The sequence below is a fragment of the Chanodichthys erythropterus genome, chromosome 11, assembly GCF_024489055.1.
Source record: "Chanodichthys erythropterus isolate Z2021 chromosome 11, ASM2448905v1, whole genome shotgun sequence".
In the NCBI taxonomy this organism is placed as follows: domain Eukaryota; kingdom Metazoa; phylum Chordata; class Actinopteri; order Cypriniformes; family Xenocyprididae; genus Chanodichthys; species Chanodichthys erythropterus.
The window spans coordinates 49,000,064-49,022,168 of NC_090231.1; the positions used below are offsets into that span (position 1 = coordinate 49,000,064).

The 22,105-nt window shown below is 37.1% G+C and overlaps 1 protein-coding gene across 2 annotated transcripts; it reads left to right on the top strand.

The window, feature by feature from the left end:
- The first annotated feature begins 19,552 nt into the window (after window positions 1-19,552).
- On the top strand, window positions 19,553-21,089 carry LOC137030938 (C-type lectin domain family 10 member A-like). 2 transcript variants are annotated; one of them, XM_067401476.1, is made up of 5 exons: window positions 19,553-19,756; window positions 19,839-20,099; window positions 20,231-20,358; window positions 20,542-20,648; window positions 20,760-21,089. In XM_067401476.1, the coding sequence occupies exons 1-5, from the start codon at window positions 19,603-19,605 to the stop codon at window positions 20,929-20,931; spliced, it is 822 nt and encodes a 273-aa protein (XP_067257577.1). In that variant the 5' UTR covers window positions 19,553-19,602; the 3' UTR covers window positions 20,932-21,089. The 2 variants fall into 2 exon arrangements, with proteins under 2 accessions (XP_067257577.1, XP_067257578.1); XM_067401477.1 differs by lacking the exon at window positions 19,839-20,099.
- The last annotated feature ends 1,016 nt before the right edge of the window (window positions 21,090-22,105 follow it).

The following is a 22,105-nucleotide window of genomic DNA, read 5'->3' on the forward strand; positions in this document are numbered from 1 at the left end:
GAATATAACAAGAAAAAAATCATACAATTATAAAAGAATGCCTGTTTTTGTATTCATTTTTTGTAAAAATTGTATAGTGTCGCTATCGACCTGAGGTGTGTATGAGTGTACGTATATTTTTTCTGCACAGCAATAATTGAATCTTAGATGACAGAATAAGTGCAATTCACCTTTATTCCACAAGGTGGCAAATGTCTGATACACAATGATGAAGTGACGATTCATTCAGACAAAAAAAGAAAGAATAAGCAAAACATGAAATGGCTCAGCGATTTACTGCAGAGCAAGTACTGTACGCAATGAAATATGACTGTAACTGTCACTGGATTTATCTGGTGAAGCTGTTAGCGATCGAAATATTGATTTTGAAGATGCTGAAAATTATATAGTTTTGAGAATATAAAACTCAAACATAAAACTAGCCTTTTATTTGCTGAATTTACTGGGAAATGAGCTCTGACAAGGACAGTGATGATGGCATCAAACATCTGCTCAAACTGAGCCCTTTAAAAACCTAAAAATAAAATAAAATGAGGGTTAAAGGGATAGTTCACCCAAAAATGAAAATTTGATGTTTATCTGCTTACCCCCAGTGCATCCAAGATGTAGGTGACTTTGTTTCTTCAGTTGAACGCAAATGATGATTTTTAACTGCAACCGCTGCCGCCTGTCAATCAAATAATAGCAGTGATTGGGAACTTCAACTATAACAGTAAATAAAACTTGCTTAGACCAAATCCAAATTAAACCCTGTGGCTCGTGACGACACATTAATGTCCTAAGACACGAAACAATCGGTTTGTGCGAGAAACCAAACATTATTTATATAATTTTTACCTCTAATACACCACTATGTCCAACTTCGTTCAGCTTCCTGTTAGTGAGGTAAAAAAACGCGTTGTGATGACGGAAGTGATGTCTCGCCCATATACTTCAGTGAGCGCGAGACATCACTTCTGTTGTCAGAGCGCGATCAGACCTCACTAGCCGGAAGCTGAACGCAGTTGGACATAGTGGTGTATTAGAGGTAAAAAATTATATAAATACTGTTCGGTTTCTCGCACAAACCGATCGTTTCGTGTCTTAGGACATCAATGTGCCGTCACGAGCCGCAGGGTTTAATTAGGATTTGTCTATGGAAGTTTTTTCGACTCTTATTGTTCAAGTTCCCAATCACTGCTATTGTTTGACTGACAGACGGCAGCGGTTGCAGTTAAAAATCATAATTTGCGTTCGACTGAAGAAAAAAAGTCCTCTACATCTTGGATGCCCTGGGGGTAAGCAGATAAACATCAAATTTTCATTTTTGGGTGAACTATCCCTTTAATAAATGTTGTAAATGTGCCTATAAACAAAGGTTTTACTGGGGGAGGAGTCATTGCATGTTCAGGTATGGCGCACGCATTAGGAATAGCGATAAAGCACCTCGTCAACAGCCATAATGAAGCAAAAGACCGCAGACTTTAGACACATCTCGGAATATTTCAGAAGATAACAACAGAGATATTGTCCTCTTCTCTTGTATGGTAATTATTAATGGTATGTATTAAAGGTGCCCTAGAATTAAATATTGAATTTACCTTGGCATAGTTGAATAACAAGAGTTCAGTACATGGAAAAGACATACGCTGAGTTTCAAACTCCATTGTTTCCTCCTTATATGAATCTCATTTTTTTATAAGCCCTCCGAAGAACAGGCGAATCTCAACATAACACCGACTGGGTCGTAACAGCCGGGGTGTACGACCCAATATTTGCATATGCCAGCCCATGTTCAAGCCATTAGACAAGGGCAGCCAGTATTAACGTCTGGATGTGCACAGCTGAATCATCAGACTAGGTAAGCAAGCAAGGACAGTAGCGAAAAATGGCAGATGGAGCAATAATAACTGACATGATCCATGATCTCATATTTTTAGTGATATTTGTGAATTGTCTTTCTAAATGTTTAATTAGCATGCTGCTAATGTACTATTAAATGTGGTTAAAGTTACCATCTATTACTGTACCATTTATTACTGTATTCACGGAGACAAGAGCCGTCACTATTTTCATTTTTAAACACTTGCAGTCTGTATAATTCATAAACACAACTTCATTCTTTATAAATCTCTCCAACAGTGTGTAATGTTAGCTTTAGCCATGGAGCATACTATCAAACTCATTCAGAATCAAATGTAAACATCCAAATAAATACAATACTCACATGATCCGATGTATGCATGCAGCATGCATGACGAACATTTGGTAAAGATACATTTTGAGGGTTATATTAGTTGTGTGAATTGTGTTTATGCTGTTCAAGGCAAGCGCGAGCTCCGTGGGCGGGGGAGCACGAGAATTAAAGGGGCCGCAACCTATATATCGGTGCATAGTTAATGATGGCCCAAAATAGGTAGTTAAAAAAATGAATAAAAAAAAAATATAGGGGGTATTTTGAGCTGAAACTTTACAGACACATTCAGGGGACACCTTAGACTTATATTACATCTTTTAAAAAGAAGTTCTAGGGCACCTTTAATACGTTAAACAGGTGTCTTTGACCACATCTCATCTGCTTTTTCAGTTTCCCGCGCCGTGTTTTAAAACGCTGAGTCAAGTTCATCTTCTGAAAAACACGTCACCCGACACCCTGTTCTGTTTTCCATGTTGTTTGCATTTTAAAATCACAAGCGCGTTCCTTCATTTAGCTCACTACAGGATACATAGACGTACGTACGCCTATATCTATGAGACTGTAGTCAACAAGATTTAATAAACTGTTATTGAAAGAGCTGATAAGGTAATAATAAAGGTGTTAAGCAAAATTGATAGGCTACTGTGCTTAGTAACTGTGTACACTTCACTTCAATGAGACCTTGTAATAGTTTAAGGGAAAATGGAAAATTTAAAAAGTAAAATGCAATAAATGCAGGGTATTGAAGTTAAGTTATTGATGTACATAATTTTCTTCTTAGCACCCCCTTTGAACTGTTAAGCCCCCCTTAGCACCCCCAAGAAAAAATCCTGGAGCTGCCACTGCCTTGAATTTACATCTAGCCAAAGAATTTAATCAACATCTCAGCATATATTTTCACAAGTCATGGTTTGTGTGGAAAAAAACAAAAAAAAGCTGTGAATGCTGGATCAATCCTTGTGCCTCATCTTCTGAATATGCTGGAAGAAACACCATCCTGAAATGTGGGTGATACTCAAACCACTCTTGTACCAGTTGTATGGTGAAAGTGCACATTGTCCCACACCGCTACACAATTTCGCTCAGTTTGCTCCTGATCACCCTGAGTAAAGTGGATTTCATTGAGGGAGTTTAAACAATTTAGAATCCTTTCTATGCTGTGCGGCCCCAAGACAGCGTTGTGTTCCACACCATCAGTGGATTGGAGCACTTGTTGTCCAGGGACATTGACTGTGGTGTGATGTTTATATTGCGCTGAACTCTCTCCAGCTTCTCTCAAGGAAAGACCATAATTTATGACATGGTAAATTCGATTGCATCTGATTTCATCTGTACCCTATCCTTCTTCCTCTACTCCCTCCTCTCCTTTTCCTACATCCTCCATCTCCTCTTCGTACTCATCTCTTTCTACCTCTTCTGTTCCTTTCCCTCTCAATATTACCCCTCCTCTATCCTCTCCAAAAACCTCTCATGCGAACACCTCTTCTTTTTCCCATTCTTCTACTTTTTTGTTGTTTTTCTTTTCCCTTTTTATAGTTTTTGTAATTGAAATAGCTGTGTAAACAATTAGAAAATGTGCATTTCCTGTGTTGTATTACTAACTCAGCATATATTTATTTGGGGCTAATTGAGAACATTCCAAGTGCAACTGAGAATTGAACAAATAACAGTTTTGTTTGTTGTGATTGGAAAAATGGCACACAAATTATTGTGACTTTTGTAAAACCAATAAAAAGAGCTGCAATTGTTTTCGCCTGATATATTAAAGTTTTGGTTGGCTGTATGAACTACTGTGAAATCATTTGGGAATTTTGTGCTCAGTGTTATGAGAAAATGATGCATGTGATTTGTAATTTGCATGAAATGAGGGAAAATGTACAATCTGTTAAGGACAATTACAAAGTGTTCAGATTACTGTTATCTGTCTTAATTGACCTGAGTTTGGAGAAATGTGTCAAACTGACTGAGAAGAACTGTAAGGGATTCACAGCACCATTCTGAGCCTCCAGTCTAGATAGACCACCATTCTGATTCTCTGTCCTGCAAAGGTGAGACAATAGCAGATACAACGTTCTGAGTATCTGACCTGTGTAGGAAGAGACAGCAACAGATTCCATGCTCTGAGTTTTCAGCTTTTGAGGCAGCAAAAGATATGACTACATTCTGACCCTCCAGTCTGTGAGGAAGAAAACATTCACAAACACTGCATTCAGAGTCTTGGTCCAGCGAGCACGTCCTGAGTCTCTACGCCAGAGAGACAAAAGCGGATTGGCCATGCAAGTTCTGAGTTTCTGGCCCAGAGGCAGAGCTATACATTTGCAAAAAGTTTGAGCTCAGGAGAGCAAACCTTCACTTCAAGGAACTGTACCTTTGTCTGTGTGTTCCACATTGTTAAGGACCTTCTGCACATACCTCATCTGTGTGTTCTATATTTTTGGACCCCTTTTGGTGCTCCAGGAGACCAGTATCACACAGAGATTTGTGTTCAAGGCAGTTGAAACATTGTTACCCAGTACAAACAGAGGAAGACCTATCACTTTAACAAACCTCTTACTAGAGACCTTGGCATTGTTGTATATTATCAGTATGATTTTCTAATTTACATTATAAGTAATATAACTGATGCAACTTAAAAACAAATAATCTTTTATGCATAATAAGGTTCTTCACCTTATTAGTTACAACCATTTTTCTTTTCATTAGATAACGTAACTGCCATAGCCCCACCCAGTTTAACCACTTGTATTTGTTTAACAGTTTAACCACACTTGTATCTTCCTTGTATTGATAATAGAGGCTTTACAAGTTAAATCGATATCTCATAAATCCTTTTGATTGAGCCAACTCACTCCAATTTATATAATTTTATTTATTCAACAATCATCTTTGCTTGTTAGATTATTAAGGAAAATGTCCTTAGCTGGTGCCCTGAGGTAAGAGGAGTAAGACTTTATCTGACATTCTCACACTCATCTTAAGTGACATGACCAAATCCAACAAAATATTAATTTGGTGCCACCTGTGAAACTTCTACATAAGAGGTGCCTCGTGTGAAGAAAGTAGAATCCATAACCGGTACGAGTCCCATGAAACAAGAGTCATGATAAAAGAGCTCAAAGGCTTGTAGAAGCAAGATAAAATGACAAGGTTGCTTCAGCAAATGGGCATTTATCTCATGTTTGCCTTTGTAACTTGGTTAGGTTTAGTATAGGGTTTAGTGTAGATGCTAGGGCTGCATGCTGTCGCGTGATACGGAAAATATCATTGAACTTAAATGCGATTACTGCTTAAACATGATTCTTAGTGCAATTATTAAATCGCAAAAGCTGCAACTATTTTTTATGAGCAGCTTGTCAATGAAGTATAGCTCCAAATACTAATCCATCTGAAAGCACAGCGAGTTTGAATCACTTATAATGTACATTTGAAAAGCAACACGTCAAACATCTTTATAGACATGAGAAGCATTTATGAACATCATGTCCAACACAGGACAACATTTAATAACATGTTTTTATTTCAAACTCACTTCATAGACAGTTGAACATCCTTCTGTGAGATGATGTGGCTTCTTACACAGAATAAGGCAGTCGTTTGTTTATTAGTCATGTTTAATCGATCAAAGCTTTACAATCCTCTGTTCATTCAGCTACAGCGATATGACGCATGTTATCTTCTACTGCGGCAGGGCATATTTGGAGTTTCTGCGCAAGAGCACCCTCTGGCGTTCAGATGGAGAAGCATACAGCTCTGACAAGCTGCGCATAAAATAATTGCAGCCTTTGCAAAATCGCGTGCAGTTTAATTGTGATAAATCGCGCAGCCCTGGTAAATGCTACGTTATTTTCAAACACGCTACAGCAATAACCTTTTAGGTCCACTAACCAGACATTTAATTTCAAAACTTCCACAATATGTACAACAACCAGTGTAACATTTCCAGATAAAACTAGTGCTTACATTTTTCATTATACTGCAATGTATGCATTGACCATGTATGGCTATATTGATATATAAAATATTTAGAAATGAAGACAAAAATTGCATTACATGTAATATTCATAAAGTTTTATCCTCTCTTGTGTACCTAGTGCACATATATGTTCCCATTTAAATGTGACTGTACTGTACACACATACAGTGGTGTGAAAAAGTGCTTGCCCCCTTCCTGATTTTTTTTTATTTATTTGCATGTTTGTCACATTTTAATGTTTCAGATCATCAAACAAATTTAAATATGAATCAATGTTAACACAAGTAAACACAACATGCAGTTTTTATTATGAAGGGAAAACAAAATTCAAACCCACATGGCCCTGTGTGAAAAAGTGCTTGCCCCCTAAACCTAATAACTGGTTGGGCCATCCTTAGCAGCAACAACTGCAATCAAGCATTTGCGATAACTTGCAGTGAGTCTGTCAGAGCGCTGTGGAGGAATTTTGGCCCACTCATCTTTGCAGAATTGTTGTAATTCAGCCACATTGGAGTGTTCTCGAGCATGAACCACCTTTTTAAGGTCATGCCACAGCATCTAAATAGGATTGAGGTCAGGACTTTGACTAGGCCACTCCAAAGTCTTCATTTTCTTTTTCTTCAGCCATTCAGAGGTGGACTTGCAGGTGTGTTTTGGATCATTGTCCTGCTGCAGAACCCAAGTTCACTTCAGCTTGAGGTCACAAACAGATGGGCGGACATTGTCCTCCAGGATTTTTTGGTAGACAGCAGAATTCATGGTCCATTTATCACAGCAAGTCTTCCAGGTCTTGAAGCAGCAAAACAGCCCCAGACCATCACACTACCACCACCATATTTTACTTTTGGTATGATGTTCTTTTTCTGAAATGGTAATGGGACACACACCTTCCAAAAAGTTCAACTTTTGTCTCGTCAGTCCGTCAGTATTTTCCCAAATGTCTTGGGGATCATCAAGATGTTTTCTGGCAAAACTGAGACAAGCCTTTATGTTCTTTTTGCTCAGCAGTGGTTTTCGACTTTGAACTCTGCCATGCAGGCCATTTTTGCCCAGTCTCTTTCTTATGGTGGAGTCATGAACACTGACCTTAACTGAGGCAAGTGAGGCCGGCAGTTCTTTGGATGTTGTTGTGGGGTCTTTTGTGACCTCTTGGATGAATCATCGCTGAACTTTTTGGGTAATTTTGGTGGGCCGGCCACTCCTGGGAAGGTTCACCACTGTTCCATGTTTTCACCATTTGTGGATAATGGCTCTCACTGTGGTTCACTGATAGATCTCAATTACTTTCTTTCTCATTTGTTCCTGAATTTCTTTGGATCTCAACATGTGTAGCTTTTGAGATTTTTTTGGTCTACTTCACTTTGTCAGCCAGGTCCTATTTAAGTGATTTCTTGATTGCGAACAGGTGTGGCAGTAATTAGGCCAGGGTGTGGCTAGAGAAACTGAACTCAGGTGTGATAAACCACAGTTATATTTTAACAGCGGGGGATAAACATTTTTTTACACAGGGCCATGTGAGTGTGGATTTTGTTTTCCCTTCATAATAAAATCCTTTATTTAAAAACTGCATGTTACTTGTGTTATCTTTGATTCATATTTAAATTTGTTTGATGATCTGAAACATGCAAAAAAAATTAAAATCAGGATGGGGGCAAGCACTTATTCACACCACTGTATATACATATTCACGGAATGAGCTACAACAGATTTTTAGTTCTGAGCATGCATTGCTTTTGACTGTTAAAGGATAGTAGATGTTAAAATGAATTGTTATTGCATGTGTTTTGCTCAATATTAATACAGGCAGAGAGCTGTTAGTGTTTTATTTAGTGTTATCGGATTTAACAGGGTTTCTGGTATGTGTGAGTTTTTGGGGTTATCATTGTCTACTCTATTGAGTAGAGCCTGTGGTTAGGTTGACGATTGGCCAAACACCATAATGAATATGTATTACTTTATTTAAAAAGTAATGGCTATGCACAATTCAGAAATTTTATATATATATATATATATATATATATATATATATATAATATAATATAATATATATATATATATATATATATATATATATATATATATATATATATATATATATATATATATATATATAATATATCGCTGTCAAGCGATGTATATTAATTAATATTAATTCTTATATTAATTATTAATTAATTAATCTAATTAATCGCAATTTAATCGCACAGCAAATTTGGCTGATAAATTACCCCCAAAAGATCAAAGGGACATTACAAAAAGTAGCTTTAGAAAAAAATATTTTATTTGAATCAACATGAGGGTGAGTAAATGATGATGGAATTTTCATTTTTGGGTAAACTATCAATTTAATGTTTTTTTGTTTTTTAAATTATTATTATTAATATGGAAATGTGATTTCTTTTTTTTTTTTTTTTTAAATAAACTTATCCTCTAAAAAAGAATCTAAAACTGCCAGTAGGTGGTGGTAAATGTTTTGATGAGTGAGTCATTGAGTCATTCATTCATTCAATTCGTTCAAAGTAAGTAAAGTAAATGTAAATGGCGGTCATTATCAATGGGCCATTGAATCATTGATTCACCTGATTGATTCGCTCAAAACGCGGATTCATTCAGAAATGAAACACAGCTGTGTGTTGCTCGGAGACGCACAAGTTCTGCTGTGGCTTTAATATTTTCATTGGCAAAATTGAGCAAAAGCAGACAGTATGTCTAAAATATAACACAGTATTAACTTCTGATTTATTGAACTGTTGTATAAAATCAATATCACATTTGCACTCGTGCTATTCGAGACAAAAACACTACTCGTGTGATATTGCACAACTATATCATATGACATAAATATAAGACGACAACTCATACAGGGGCATTTTTGACCAGATATCTTGAATTCTAGGATCATTCTAACTGCATTCTATAGGCTCCGCCACGCAGTGAGTTGTTGACCTGCTTCCTATTCGTTATCAATCAACTGTATGAAATGTCAGATGACCTATGTAGGTCAGGGGCGGGGCAGGTGCGTTAATTGCGTTAATAATTTTAACGCGTTATTTTTCACCTTAACTAATTAATCTAATTAACGCATTAAATCGACAGCCCTAATAAATATATAATATATATATATATATATATATATATATATATATATATATATATATATATATATATATATATATATATATATATATATATATATATATATATATATATATATAATATGGCCGACATTAGGGGGGGGCCATATTTTTCCCAATGTGAGCCGTCAGCTCGCCCACTACAATTTGGAGTGGTTAAGGCCCGGGTATATTTAATTTCCCGGGTACCGCTCCATCGCTCCATGTCGCGCACAGTTGAGCGCAAGCCTTTCAAAGATACTCCTTTGCCCGTGAGTGCGGAAAGACCGTGGTCACAAAAAAACGGGGCCACTATTCAGAGTCAAAGCAAGTCCACAGTCTAGTAAACATTTCTGAAAACACATGAGAAACATCATGAGACAGTAGACGTTGCAGTACTAAACATTGAACAATCCATGCATGTGGATTTGGATAAAACAGTTAATCGATTTGATGCCGTGCCTGAACACCGTTTATCCCTTCACAGTGGCATATACCAGACGGGGCACGCAGGGCTATTAAATTATTATTTTTATTATTATGTTACTTGTATTATTAAAATAATATTTTAATTAATTTGCCCCACAATATCAAAGTGCATCACTGCATAACCGATGCACTGTATGTGAGGATAATAAAAGATTAGTTGGATACTCCTCATTTAAAAAAAAACAAAACTTGTTTAACACGAAATATTTCTGTACAATTTTATAATTTTTTTCCTCACTATGGACCACAAGAGAAATATTAAAGCTGCAACCACCACCACCCGTTGGCCTTAGAAAAACAGTGAACAGTGGTAGACATGCATGTAAGTGAGTAAATACAGAAGAATTACGACAAAGTTATTTCAAAGTGCAACACTTCCTTCTGCCAACAGGTGGCGCTTTGACCGTAACTGAATATTGCCATGTAGATTCTTCAGGCCTGGACTATTATCAAACATGTGAAGTTTGGTGCAGATCAGACATTGTATGCCTGAGTTACAACAGCTTCCTGTTTTGTGGTGTTAATTGCAAAAATGAGCTCTTAGCCAAAAGTTGCATGATTTAACGTGTTTCTACCATGTTTGGTACTTTGTGGCATATACCAACGTGTTTTTCTGGGAGTGAAATACAGTGCAGAGCATGTCCAATTTCCAGTTGCCAGCAGTTGGCGCTATGACTAAGTGAATGTTGGCAAATGGATGTCTTTAGGCCAGGACTCTTATCACACATGTGAAGTTTGGGGCAGATCGAACACTGTATGCCTGAGTTACAACGGCTTCCTCTTTCATGGCGAAACATCAGACTTTGTCAGGCCGCCATGGACACGCCTTTTTGTGAAAGCTCAAAATCTTTGATATTTATCATCGCTAAGGTGTTAAGATTAGACTGACAACATACAATGTTGATCTGGTTAAATCTCTATGAGGAGTTAATCACAGTGTGAAACATGACATTTCCTGTTGCCCACAGGGGGCGCTATAACTAAATATTGCCATGTCTTCAGGCCAGGTCTCTAATAAAACACGTGAAGTTTGGAGCAGATTGGACATACCTGAGTTACAACAGCTTCCTGTTTCATGGCGAAACATCAAAATTTGTCAGGCCGCCACAGACACGCCCTTCAGTGAAGAGTCAAGATCTTCGCAATGTAACGGCGCAAAGGCCTTTAGATTAGACTGACCAAATATGACGTTGATCTGATTAAAGCTCTGGGAGGAGTTCGTTAAAATACAACGTGTGGAAATTTTTTTAAGAAAATAAATTAAACATCCTTATTAGTCCTTATTAACGTTACAATAGTTATTCAGTCATGAGCAGTGAGTGATTTTTTTTTTTCTTTGTCCTTTGTTGTGTAACATTAGAGTTTTTCCTCGATTGCTTAGTTTTTTATGATTGCCTACACACTAAAATTAAAAATAACAAACAGTTACTGAAACTCTACACTTAAGGAGCAAAGCCTTAGCCCAGAACTGCACAACTATAAGCACATTCTCAGCCTCACACTTTTTGCAAAAAACTACACACATTGTTTTGCACAACGCTAAACACACTTCTCTACATTAGACACAGAAATGTAACATAATGTCGCTTCTTTGTTATTTCAAGACACTGCTTTCCAAAATACCACCCCATAAACCAATTGATCAAACACAGCCGTCAGGTGTGCAGACACTTAGGTGCTTAACTGTAAACTCAACAATCAGGTGCAAGTACTATATAAAGGCAAAAGGTGAGTTTATGTGTCTTCAACAAAATGAAAGACAATGTTGCAGTAAGAGGGAGAGGGAGAAACATAATTTTGAATCATTTTGAATGTCCCGGGCCAACATGGTGTTAACATCACAATATATGTTGCAATCATGCAGAATGTGGTCCTCCACCAGCATGCCAACTTAGGCCCTTACAACACACCTACATATTCACATTTTAGACAGACTGCACAAAATCGTCACAGCAGAAGACCAAATGGATGCAGAGCAGATGAGATTGTCATATGGGATAATGTAAATTTCCACCTATCTGCTCTGGTCCGAAACTGGTTTCAGTAGCATCCACAATTTTCACTCCAATACCTCCCGCCATACTGTCCCTTCCTTAAACCCATTGAGGAGTTTTTTTTTTTTGGGGGGCATGGAAGGTTTACAATCTCCAGCCCTATGTCAGGATATGCCTCATTCAAGCCATGGAGAAGGCCTGTGACCTAACTGATGCAGGGTTTGTGCAAGGATGGATTCGCCATTCAAGAAGATTCTTCCCTCACTGTCTTGCGAGAGAGGACATCGCCTGTGATGTGGATGAAGTGCTATGGCCAGATCCACCTAGGTCAGAGATGATGCTTAAGGTGTTTTTTTTTTTTTTTTTTTTCATTTAAAATCATGCTTTTGTTTTGTATCCAAAAATGGTTTTGTTCATGTGCTATATTGTATTTAGAATATGTTCTGATTTTCAGTGAAAAATGAAACCTTTGGAAAGGCATTGGTATATTGAATGGTTTTACAATGTGGTGAAAAATAAATATTTTCATCAATATGCAGTACTGGGGCCCATTTCAGAAAGGAGGTTATGTGAAAACTCTGAATATGTTAACCCTGAAATGAGGGAAATTCTGGGTTTTCCGTTTCAGAATGAGAGGTATGTCAACCCCGATAAAGCAAGGTAAGTCAAGCCTGTTTCTAAAAGAGAGGTAACTTATACTCTGTGAACCTAACCTGGTCAGGAGCAGGTTTTTTTCAGTAAACCCAGAGTTTCCTTCGGTCTCCTCCCCCTTTTTAAAGTGCTAGTGATGTTTCACACTGTGATGTTTCACATCACATCAGAAAGGCATTTATTTTCAATAAAAATTAAGACAATGTTCTAAAAGTTGAAGTAAATTACAAGTGTTTAATAATGATAAAATCATTTACACTCTTATTATTGCATCCTGTTATTTTTTTTTTTCTTCTTCTTCTTTTTGCATGTGGGATACCATGAAAATGAATATTAGTTCAATAACTTGCCTTTCTACCAGTTTTCACCTTTGATATTATAACAGTGATAAGAATTAAACTTGCATTGACTCAGAAGTATGTGGACGTCATTTTGTCATGTGCTGTTGCCATGGTGAATCGTAATATCGGAGCTCCATTGATGATGGCTTTTCACAGTCGTGGTGTACGTGCCTACTTCCGAGTCAACCTACTCAGAGTCGACTGAACTAACTCAATAGAGTGCCCCAGGGATGACGCGTTTTTTGTAGGCCAACCCGGAAGTTAGCGGCGCGCGGGTTCCCTCGACTGAAAGCCTATTAATTTTTCCCATAGACTTTTGGAAAATCGCAGAAAATAAGCTCTGTGTTTAACAAAGGGTTATGACACTTACACGTTTTGTCTATCAAGATAATCTTTACAAGTTAACACAACATTTATAGATTTTGAAGCCTAAATAAAGTCGTCAGATATAAAAAGCTAACAGTAGGCTATAAACGGACTACAGCACACCATGGTCGCGGATCAACGTCGTCACCACCAAGCGTCCTCAAACTTTATTTAGAAAACAACTCTATTTAAAAACATGCTCACTGATTATGATCTGCGCTGTGTATGAATACTTATCCACTTTTTCATGAGAAATGCTGTCCAAATGTCCCGTTTTTAATGATGACGTCTAAAGTCCCCGCCAAAGTAGTCCCTTTTAGCAATTTGTTAGCAACCGCCGATTTGAAGACGCAGTAAAAGTTTAAAAAATCACAAGTGGGTTATAACTGGTGTGTTTTATGTCATAGATCAAAACGTGAAAGTATTTAGAGTCTTTGTTTACCACAGACCTTATTTCAGGCGATTTAGCAAAAACCCATTCAAAAAACCCATCGACTTTACGGTGTTGGAACCGGAAGTCATAAAATGCTAACTCGCTTCCGGGTTTTGCCTACAAAAACGCGTCATCCCTGGGGCACTCTATTGAGCTTGGCAAACTACGTCACTGCGCGTTGCATTCTAGGTAGTCGCCGCCATGTTTTATGTCACGCTCAGGAGCGTACAATGACAATAAATACAAATCACCAGATGAAAAAACGACTTTATTTACGTTCATTTTTTAAAGAGCTGCTTGTACTTACTGAAAATAAATGGACTAATATTTGAATCTCTTGTGTTCATTCGATCGCTCAGTCGTGTGGCCAGGACATGATCTATACACACATAGAAATCATACTGACACCTTCTATCGGACCACACACAGGACAAAAGAGATTTCTCTATTTCAGTTTTTAATAACTTAGTGGCACCGATATATCTGCCAGATAAAATAATAAACACAATATAGATTGATCTCAGCCAGCATATCATCATATCGCCCTGATTTCTTCATGTTAAAGCATTAAGGGATAACATAACAGCATGGCCATCTGTAATGCAGCTCTGAAATGAATTCTATTGTGGAATCGCTACACCAAGTAAGTTTTACTGGACCTAAATGGAATAAATACATGATTTCTTACCGAGACAAGCTGAACAATGAATCAGAGGTGTTGCTTTATCAACACGGAGAGTGATCGCAACGAGCTATACCACAAATAACATTTCTAAACGCGTTTTCGTACATTATTCATGGCGTGAGCACGTACATATTCAAACGGATCAGAAGTTATTAATCTGTAATAAATACAAATGACAAAGCCAAATTTTGGTCAAAATTATTTTGAGTTTCACTTTCACCATTGTGTTTCTAAGCCGGAAGGCAGAAAATGAGGGACATTATAACATGCTTAACGTGAAAAAGCTTAACGTGGCTTAAATTACTAATGCTAATGCTTTATTAGTTTGGTGTTTACTACAGAAAAGCAGACGAGCCCAGAATATGAACGCACATTTAACACAGGCATTTTCCTCCCATAAAGAAAACAGTTAATGGGCAGTGACTTAAAGGTACAATTTGTGATATTTTTTTCGGCTAGAGGTCGCTAGAAGCCTATTCAAAACAAAGACGTAGTTTGATGACGTAAAGTTTTAGAGTGGAAACTTGGGACATGTGGTCTCCATATCAACGGACGGTGCAAAAGAATAGGGATTGGAGTCTGGAAGAACTCATGTTCGTGGATGCGATTATTAACGTTACTGTAGTGTGAAGCAAAGCAGGACCGAGTGTTGCGGGAGCTGAACGAGGAGCTGGAGCGATTGATCAACACACGCCTCACGAGCAGCGGGACTTTTATTATGACACAGTCGCCGGCGCCGCTTCCGCTTTTCCGGTCATGAGTTTACGGGAGCTGTCCTTGTCGACAGAACCAGCGGCAGATGGTAAACAGTAATTATGTTCCATAAATAAGTAACACAATCCACCATAAAACGTGCAAGAAGTAAATAAGGAACTGCTTGAAGCAAGCTAGTGGTTTGCTGGACGCTAGACTCTACTTCCGCATTTGTCCACGGCACTGTTGTCATGTGGTTTCTACGTCAGTAAAGGCGGTAACAAAGGTAACTGCGTCATTGACAGGCGACTGCACTGCCCCGTGTCACTGTTTAGAATGGGAATTTTCTCATGATTTACAAGTAGTTGAAAACATTAGAGATATTGTTAGTAATCAGCTGAACAAAATATATAACACTAGCCTAGTGGTTTTTGGATATTTTACTGCAAAAATTTTACAAACTGTACCTTTAACGTGTAAAAAGACGGGTTCTGTTCATATTCTAGGCTCATATCTGCTTTGCTGTAACTGTTACTTACAAGTTTCTATGGAAGGAAAACGTTTAACGTGAAATTAAACCCGTTGCGTTCAAATTCTGGGCTATTAGTATGATGTTTACTTACATTACGCCACATTAAGCTTTTTAGAATGTCCCGAAAATGGGACAAAATGGCGCTCCATTTCACATTCGTTTTCCACGCTGGTCAGTATATGCATATAGTTCATACCACAGCCAGCGTTCACCATTCTAATATGATTTTAACTGTATAATATAAATTTTAACATCTTCCTCCACTATTTCCCAGTCTCTACTGTACTGTCCGTGACCTAATGTCCCAGAATGCAATGCGCTGCTGACGTCACGTTCCCAGACTCTATTCAGCTGTTCTGAAACTAAAAACTCATTGTTTCCCATCTCAGAGTAAGTCAACTCAGAGTTCAAGTTTTAATTCAGAGTTGGTTGAACCTCTTTATTGAAACGGGCCCCTGGTCTTGTGTTTTTTGTTTGTTTGTCAATATATTCATGTGCATTACTCTAACAATATCTCTGGAAAAAAATAATATAATTAGAAAAGTATAAAAGTTACAAGTGTTTAAGATTCATTTACACACTGCTGTGCTCAAACAGAATCAGAATGTATGAACCACGTGTGTTCCATACGGTGTTAAAGTTGGGTTTTGTTAAATGAATGTAAAGTTTTGAATGAAATGTTTCATTTTGCAAAAGACCTGAGGTGTCCTGCTACTTGTGTGTGAATTGTGTGTACTGCCCTACAAAGCAAAAAGGCAGTAACTACGCAGAGTGCAGAACTGAGAAAAATGACTTAAAAGTTATCCTGTCATCCAGCCTAAGTAGTTGTAGGTAGATTATTGGACATGTTGCTGTTATGTTACTTTATATTAGCTTATTCTTTGTACATATCAATCCTCATATTTAATTTGATATTTTACCCCTATTTTGCAGTTACTGTATTATTGCTTTGTATTACTTACCAAAAACGTGACACCATACCAAGAAAAAAGGCAGTAACTACAGATTCTCCAAAAACTATTTTGCCACAACTTGGGCTATGGGTGTCTTAGATACACTGTATTTGAAATAATTGGAACCATTTGTTTTCCTGAACATGGATATACCAAACCCAAACTAATTTGACCATTTTAGGTCAATATTTTCCACCCGGAAGCTGTTCTGGTGCTGAAACGGCTGCTTAAAGTCTCACATTGCTAAGCTGTATCAAGGTCCAAATTGGGACCATTTATTTTAGGACCACATTATTATTTGTGAGTATTAGATTAATGTGTGTCTGGGGGTGTTTCTGTATCTGTAATGTAGTATTTGCTATACCTACAAATCACATTAATGTTAAAGCACTCCAAAAAAACTTTTCTTTGGAGCAATATAGGCAAGTTAAACTCCAATTCAACAGAGCAAAACAAAATAATTGTGTCTAAGTGTTTCTAAGGCTTTTTTAAACTCTTAGGATGATAATTAAGATAAACAAGTTGATTTTATACGGTGCAGTATCTGTTTCAGAAGGTTTATAAACACAAAGTACTGAATGAAATGAATACATGGGACAGATATTTCAAATTAGTAAACATACATTTAATAATAGATTGTATATAGATTACAGATTTTATATATATATATATATATGACAAAATAATGCATGAATTAGGCTAACACAATAATAAATTAATAATTTTGCACCCTCAATGAAAATAAAAATAAAGCCAACACACAAAAACGCAACCTGGCTTCATATTTACATTAGGCCTACAATAATAGGATAAAACATAGAAGCTTGCAGTCATGCAGAGGGACAACATTTTAATATAATTTAGGGGAATCCAAATTAAACATAATTTTATATTCAGAAGAAGAAGCCGTGCAATAAATAAATGCTTAGGAACAGGAACCAATGTGTTTGAGTCTGAGAGCTAAGGGGGGAGAGGGAGGGGGCGTAAATACCTGCGGAAGTTTGTTTTTTGTTGAAAGCATGGATGCTTACTAAAGAGAAAGATGTCAGTTTTGCTCACAACTCGCTAACTGCTCTAAACAGCGGACATAGTCTTCAAACAGCGGCTGTGAAGAGAGTGCGTTTTAAGTTGAACACCTGTCACGTTACACTGATAGCTGTGTTTATGGACAGTTATATTCTCCTGCTGGACAACAACGCAGGTAAGCAAAGCTATTTAAAACATCGCCTGTTAATTAGCATAATGCTATCTGAATGGACCTCTGAGAGGAAGTCCCGCCCTGGCAGCTGACAAGTGCTTATGTGATAGCCGAGCCTCTTAATGTTTAATCTGTCACTGTTACTTACCATTCTCCGGGTATTTTCTTTTCAACGCCAGTTCGACCATTTTCTTTCCTCGGCTTTGTGCCATCTCAAACAAAATGTCTGTGAAGTTAGAAGGGTGAAATCGCAAATGTAAAAACCGTCCCGCGACTCGCGAGGATGCCGCGAAATCAGCTGTGTGTGTTCACCATGGAAACAGTAACTTCACTGCGCAGCAAAACGGTTATTTTTTGTTAGGTAAAACATAACAAGAATACCGTAATGGATGTTACTGTACTTATGCTTTGTTTCACTAGGGCTTTTTGCAGTTACTGTACAAACAACTACCATTTTTCTCCAAAACGACACACATTTCAGATAAGATGTTTTGTCACTTAACAAAGGATGCCTTGAATGTCATGAAAATGACAATAACTAATTTTTGACCAAAAATGCAGTTACTGCCTTTTTGCTTTGTAGGGCAGTGTAGTGTTTTGACAAAATGAGCCTTGTTTTTAAAATTGTGCTAAAGCAATTGTAAAAAACTGTAAACACATTTCTTGAAACTATGCCTCATATTCTCAATACAGTAAACACAAATCCACTCTTTACTGCTCCTCCTCTTCCTCCTCCTCCTCCTCATTTTCAATCATGTCTCTCTGGATCCATTGTTCCAAGACTGAATGAACTGACATGGGCTCTTTTATCTAGCTATTGAAGTTTCTGATTGGTGTGTGATACATTTTAACTCTTAGTGTTTCCATGTGGGTAACTGTGTGCTAATTGAGCTCAAGCTGTGCTGACTTAAGTGAACAATATTCAATGCTAGTGCTTTCTAAGTGACAACATGGTGTAGGCAATGAGAAATGAAGGGATTTGTGTGTAGTTTTGCAGTGACAGTTCAACAAATCTGTTTCATGTGTCAAAAAGGGGAATAGTGTTTATAGTTCAGGGAAATGGGTGTGCTTTTTGATAAATGACCTTATGGTAATTTTAATTCAAAAGCCTAGTTATAGTGTTTAAGCAATCGAGAAAAACTGTAAAAACACAGACAGCAGCAGGAGTATTAGGCTGCTGTCACTTTAAAAGCAAATGGTGTGATGTAGTTGAGTGTTACAAAAAAAAAAAAAAAAGAGACAAAGGGGCTCCACAAAATCTGAACGCAAGTGGTCACAGAAGACATTTAAAATGTGTAACAGTAATACGTCTTGGCTGACCACTTGTGATCGATTCACTGAAAACTCATCTGAATACAGGTAGAAACAGGTTTTCTCTCTTGTTCGCTTGATTTCCAGGATATTGTATATAATTTGCGGGTGTCAAGGAGGCACCATCAATATGCAGGAGGAGCCCAGACTTTCCAGGAGAGGTTCATGCATTGTTAAAATTCATAAAATTGTTACTGGACAACTGGTGAGTGACACCGTTTCATATACTCGCCAATGCCTTTTTTGCTCACATTTGGAATTTATATATATATATATATATATATATATATATATATATATATATATATATATATATATATATATATATATATATATATGTATATAATATATATATATATATATATATATTTATATTATACAGCTATGGAAAAAATTAAGAGAACACTCCAAGTTCAGAAATCAGTGTTAAGTGGTCTCTTAATTTTTTCCACAGCTGTAGTGCAGTACACTGTAGTGGAGTACATTTATAAAAGAGCAACTTTTCATAATAATCTGCAGTAACGTAGAAGAGTTATATATGTCAGCACATTTTTTTAGCATCCCAACAGGATATCACATGTTTTTGACCACGGTGGTTAAAAAATAAAAGCTCAAAAGCAGAAGTTCAGATTAGTGCAGACCATTTGAAGAAACAGCTTCTAGTAATCTCAAATTCAACTCCAGCAGGCTGAATATGTCTCATTACAGAAATGTGAGCATTCCTGGGAAACATGAGATGGACAGAGATGATGAAGAAGAGATGAATATCTATGCTGATCCTATAAACAGTTTTGATGTCAGGACAGAGCCCTCTGACACCAAGAGACACCAAACTCTTCATCACACAGGTACTGAGATTTATTCCATTATATCACACACATTTGAGTCACATGAGTAATTAGCATGAATCTTCATATCTGTGGTGTACAGGAAGTGATTGTGTGAGGATCAGAAGCTCCAGAGCAGCTCCAATGTGTTTGGCACTGTTGTGTGTTCTTCTGCTGACTGCAGTCATAGTGCTGTGTGTCTACATCCATACAAAGAGCACAAACTGCACAGAAGAGAGAAATGAGCTACTAACCAGCAACATGCAATTGACAAAAGAGAGAGATGGATTATCATCAAATAACCAGGACCTGATTAAACAAAGAGACCAGTTAAAGAAGGAGAAAAATGAACTGTTGAAATTGGGTAATCATAAACTGCAAACCAAAAAGAACAAGTTTTGTTTTATATAATACATATAGGAATTATTTAGAAATGAGTATGGATCAGTGTGATTAAAATAAAGAGCTAATAGCTGAAACTGCTTGTGTTTTCAGGTGGATGGGTCTATTATCAATCCAGTTTTTACTTCATTTCCTCTGAAAGCAAGAGCTGGACTGAGAGCAGACGATACTGTACAGAGAGAGGAGCAGATCTGATCATCATACACAACAGAGAGGAACAAGTGAGTGAGATGGATAGTGAGTTAGAGAGAGAGAGAGAGAGAGTGTGTGTGTGTAATATAGGCTTGTTTAAGTGTGTGTGTGTGTGTGTGTGTGTGCATGTAGCAGCTAAATGAGAAATGGTCAGATGAAATGTGTCTATTGTCTGTTTATGAAATAAATGTGCAACTGTTTCATCTGCTCAGGATTTTGTTAAGAACATATCTGGTGCTGCTGTAGTCTGGATTGGTCTGGCTGACAGTCATGTGGAGAACAGATGGAAATGGGTCGATGGCAGCATACTGACCTCTGGGTGAGAAATCACTGAACTGAACTAATTTATATCTAATAAATGATTCTCACAGTCAGCATCATATCACACAGAAAGTAGCACTGAACATCTAATTCTCATCTGTATTTTCAGGTTCTGGGCGTCTGGAGAGCCTAATGGAGGTAGAGCAGAGAACTGTGCTGTGACTGTGGCTGTGCCTAAATTGCCAGAGTGGCCTGGTTTAGTAGGGTGGATTGATGAACCATGCAATAGAGCTTATCAATGGATCTGTGAGAAGAATATTTCACAACTCATATTGCCATAGGAACATTACACATCTTTTTTGATATAAGTTTAACAGTACAAAACTTTTGTCATAATTGAAAATGTTATTGCTTTGCGTTGTGTGTTAGTAAAACAACTTTCAACTGTAAAATATATAGTTGTACTTGTATGTGCTTTTAAGCTAGTTTATTAGTCCTTTATAAGTCCTACTGTAAAGAATCATCTTTATTATTAAATAAATTGACAAAATAATCTGTCCCTGTTATATTTTATTTTTACGTGTGCAGCTTCTCAACAGTTTTCTGCAGTTTTAATGTATGAGGTACTACTCTACATTCATGATAAAACTGTTATACTTCCGATATCTCAATACCAATGATGCCAAACACATCAGATCAAGAGTCTGTAGCCTCACACTTGTAACAACAGACTGATGTTAGCGCTAGGCTAACGGCTAAATATTCACTTCCTAGACAACAAAGAGCATTATTGTTGTTTAAGGACAAAGTAGAAATTTAGGGAATCTTTTACTCATACTCTGTATGCAGTGCCCATGTTAACGGATTAGAGCCTTCACACCGCACGCAGATGCGGTCTGGCAGTGCGTTCCAGAAGCGGTGCGTCTGCAGCAATGCATCGATCGTTTCCCCACCCAATCTATTTTTGCTGTGCTGCACCGCACTAAATTAAAGCGACAGCAAATTGTTTGCATTACAATAAACATGGATTGACATGAAAATGTTGGTAATTTCACCATAAATGCACAAAATTTAAAATCTACCTTATTTCTTAGCACTCGTCTTTTTGTGGAGGTGGAAAAAAAAAATCTTTATGACCCGCAGGATTTCATGAATCAAAATTCAAGAAAAGAAGAGTCTGCTGTTTTTGTGTAGGTCTAAGTTTTAATTTATAGGCCTAATGTCTGTAATTTTAACATAGCCTATGTATAAATGTTTTGCCACTTTCATAAGTAACGTAATATATAAATCTAAAGTATTACTTTATATAAATAAAAGTAATGAATTCGATAAAACATTGTTTAAATGTAGTGCATTTAAACGGGACATCTATGAAAGAGTGTAGAGAATGCTGACAGTGACTTGAGTTATGTAATCAGATTACTTTTTTCAAGTAACTAGTAAAGTAATGCATTACTTTTTCAATTTACAATAAAATATTCAATAAATACAATAAAAGTAATTTTTTCAAATAAG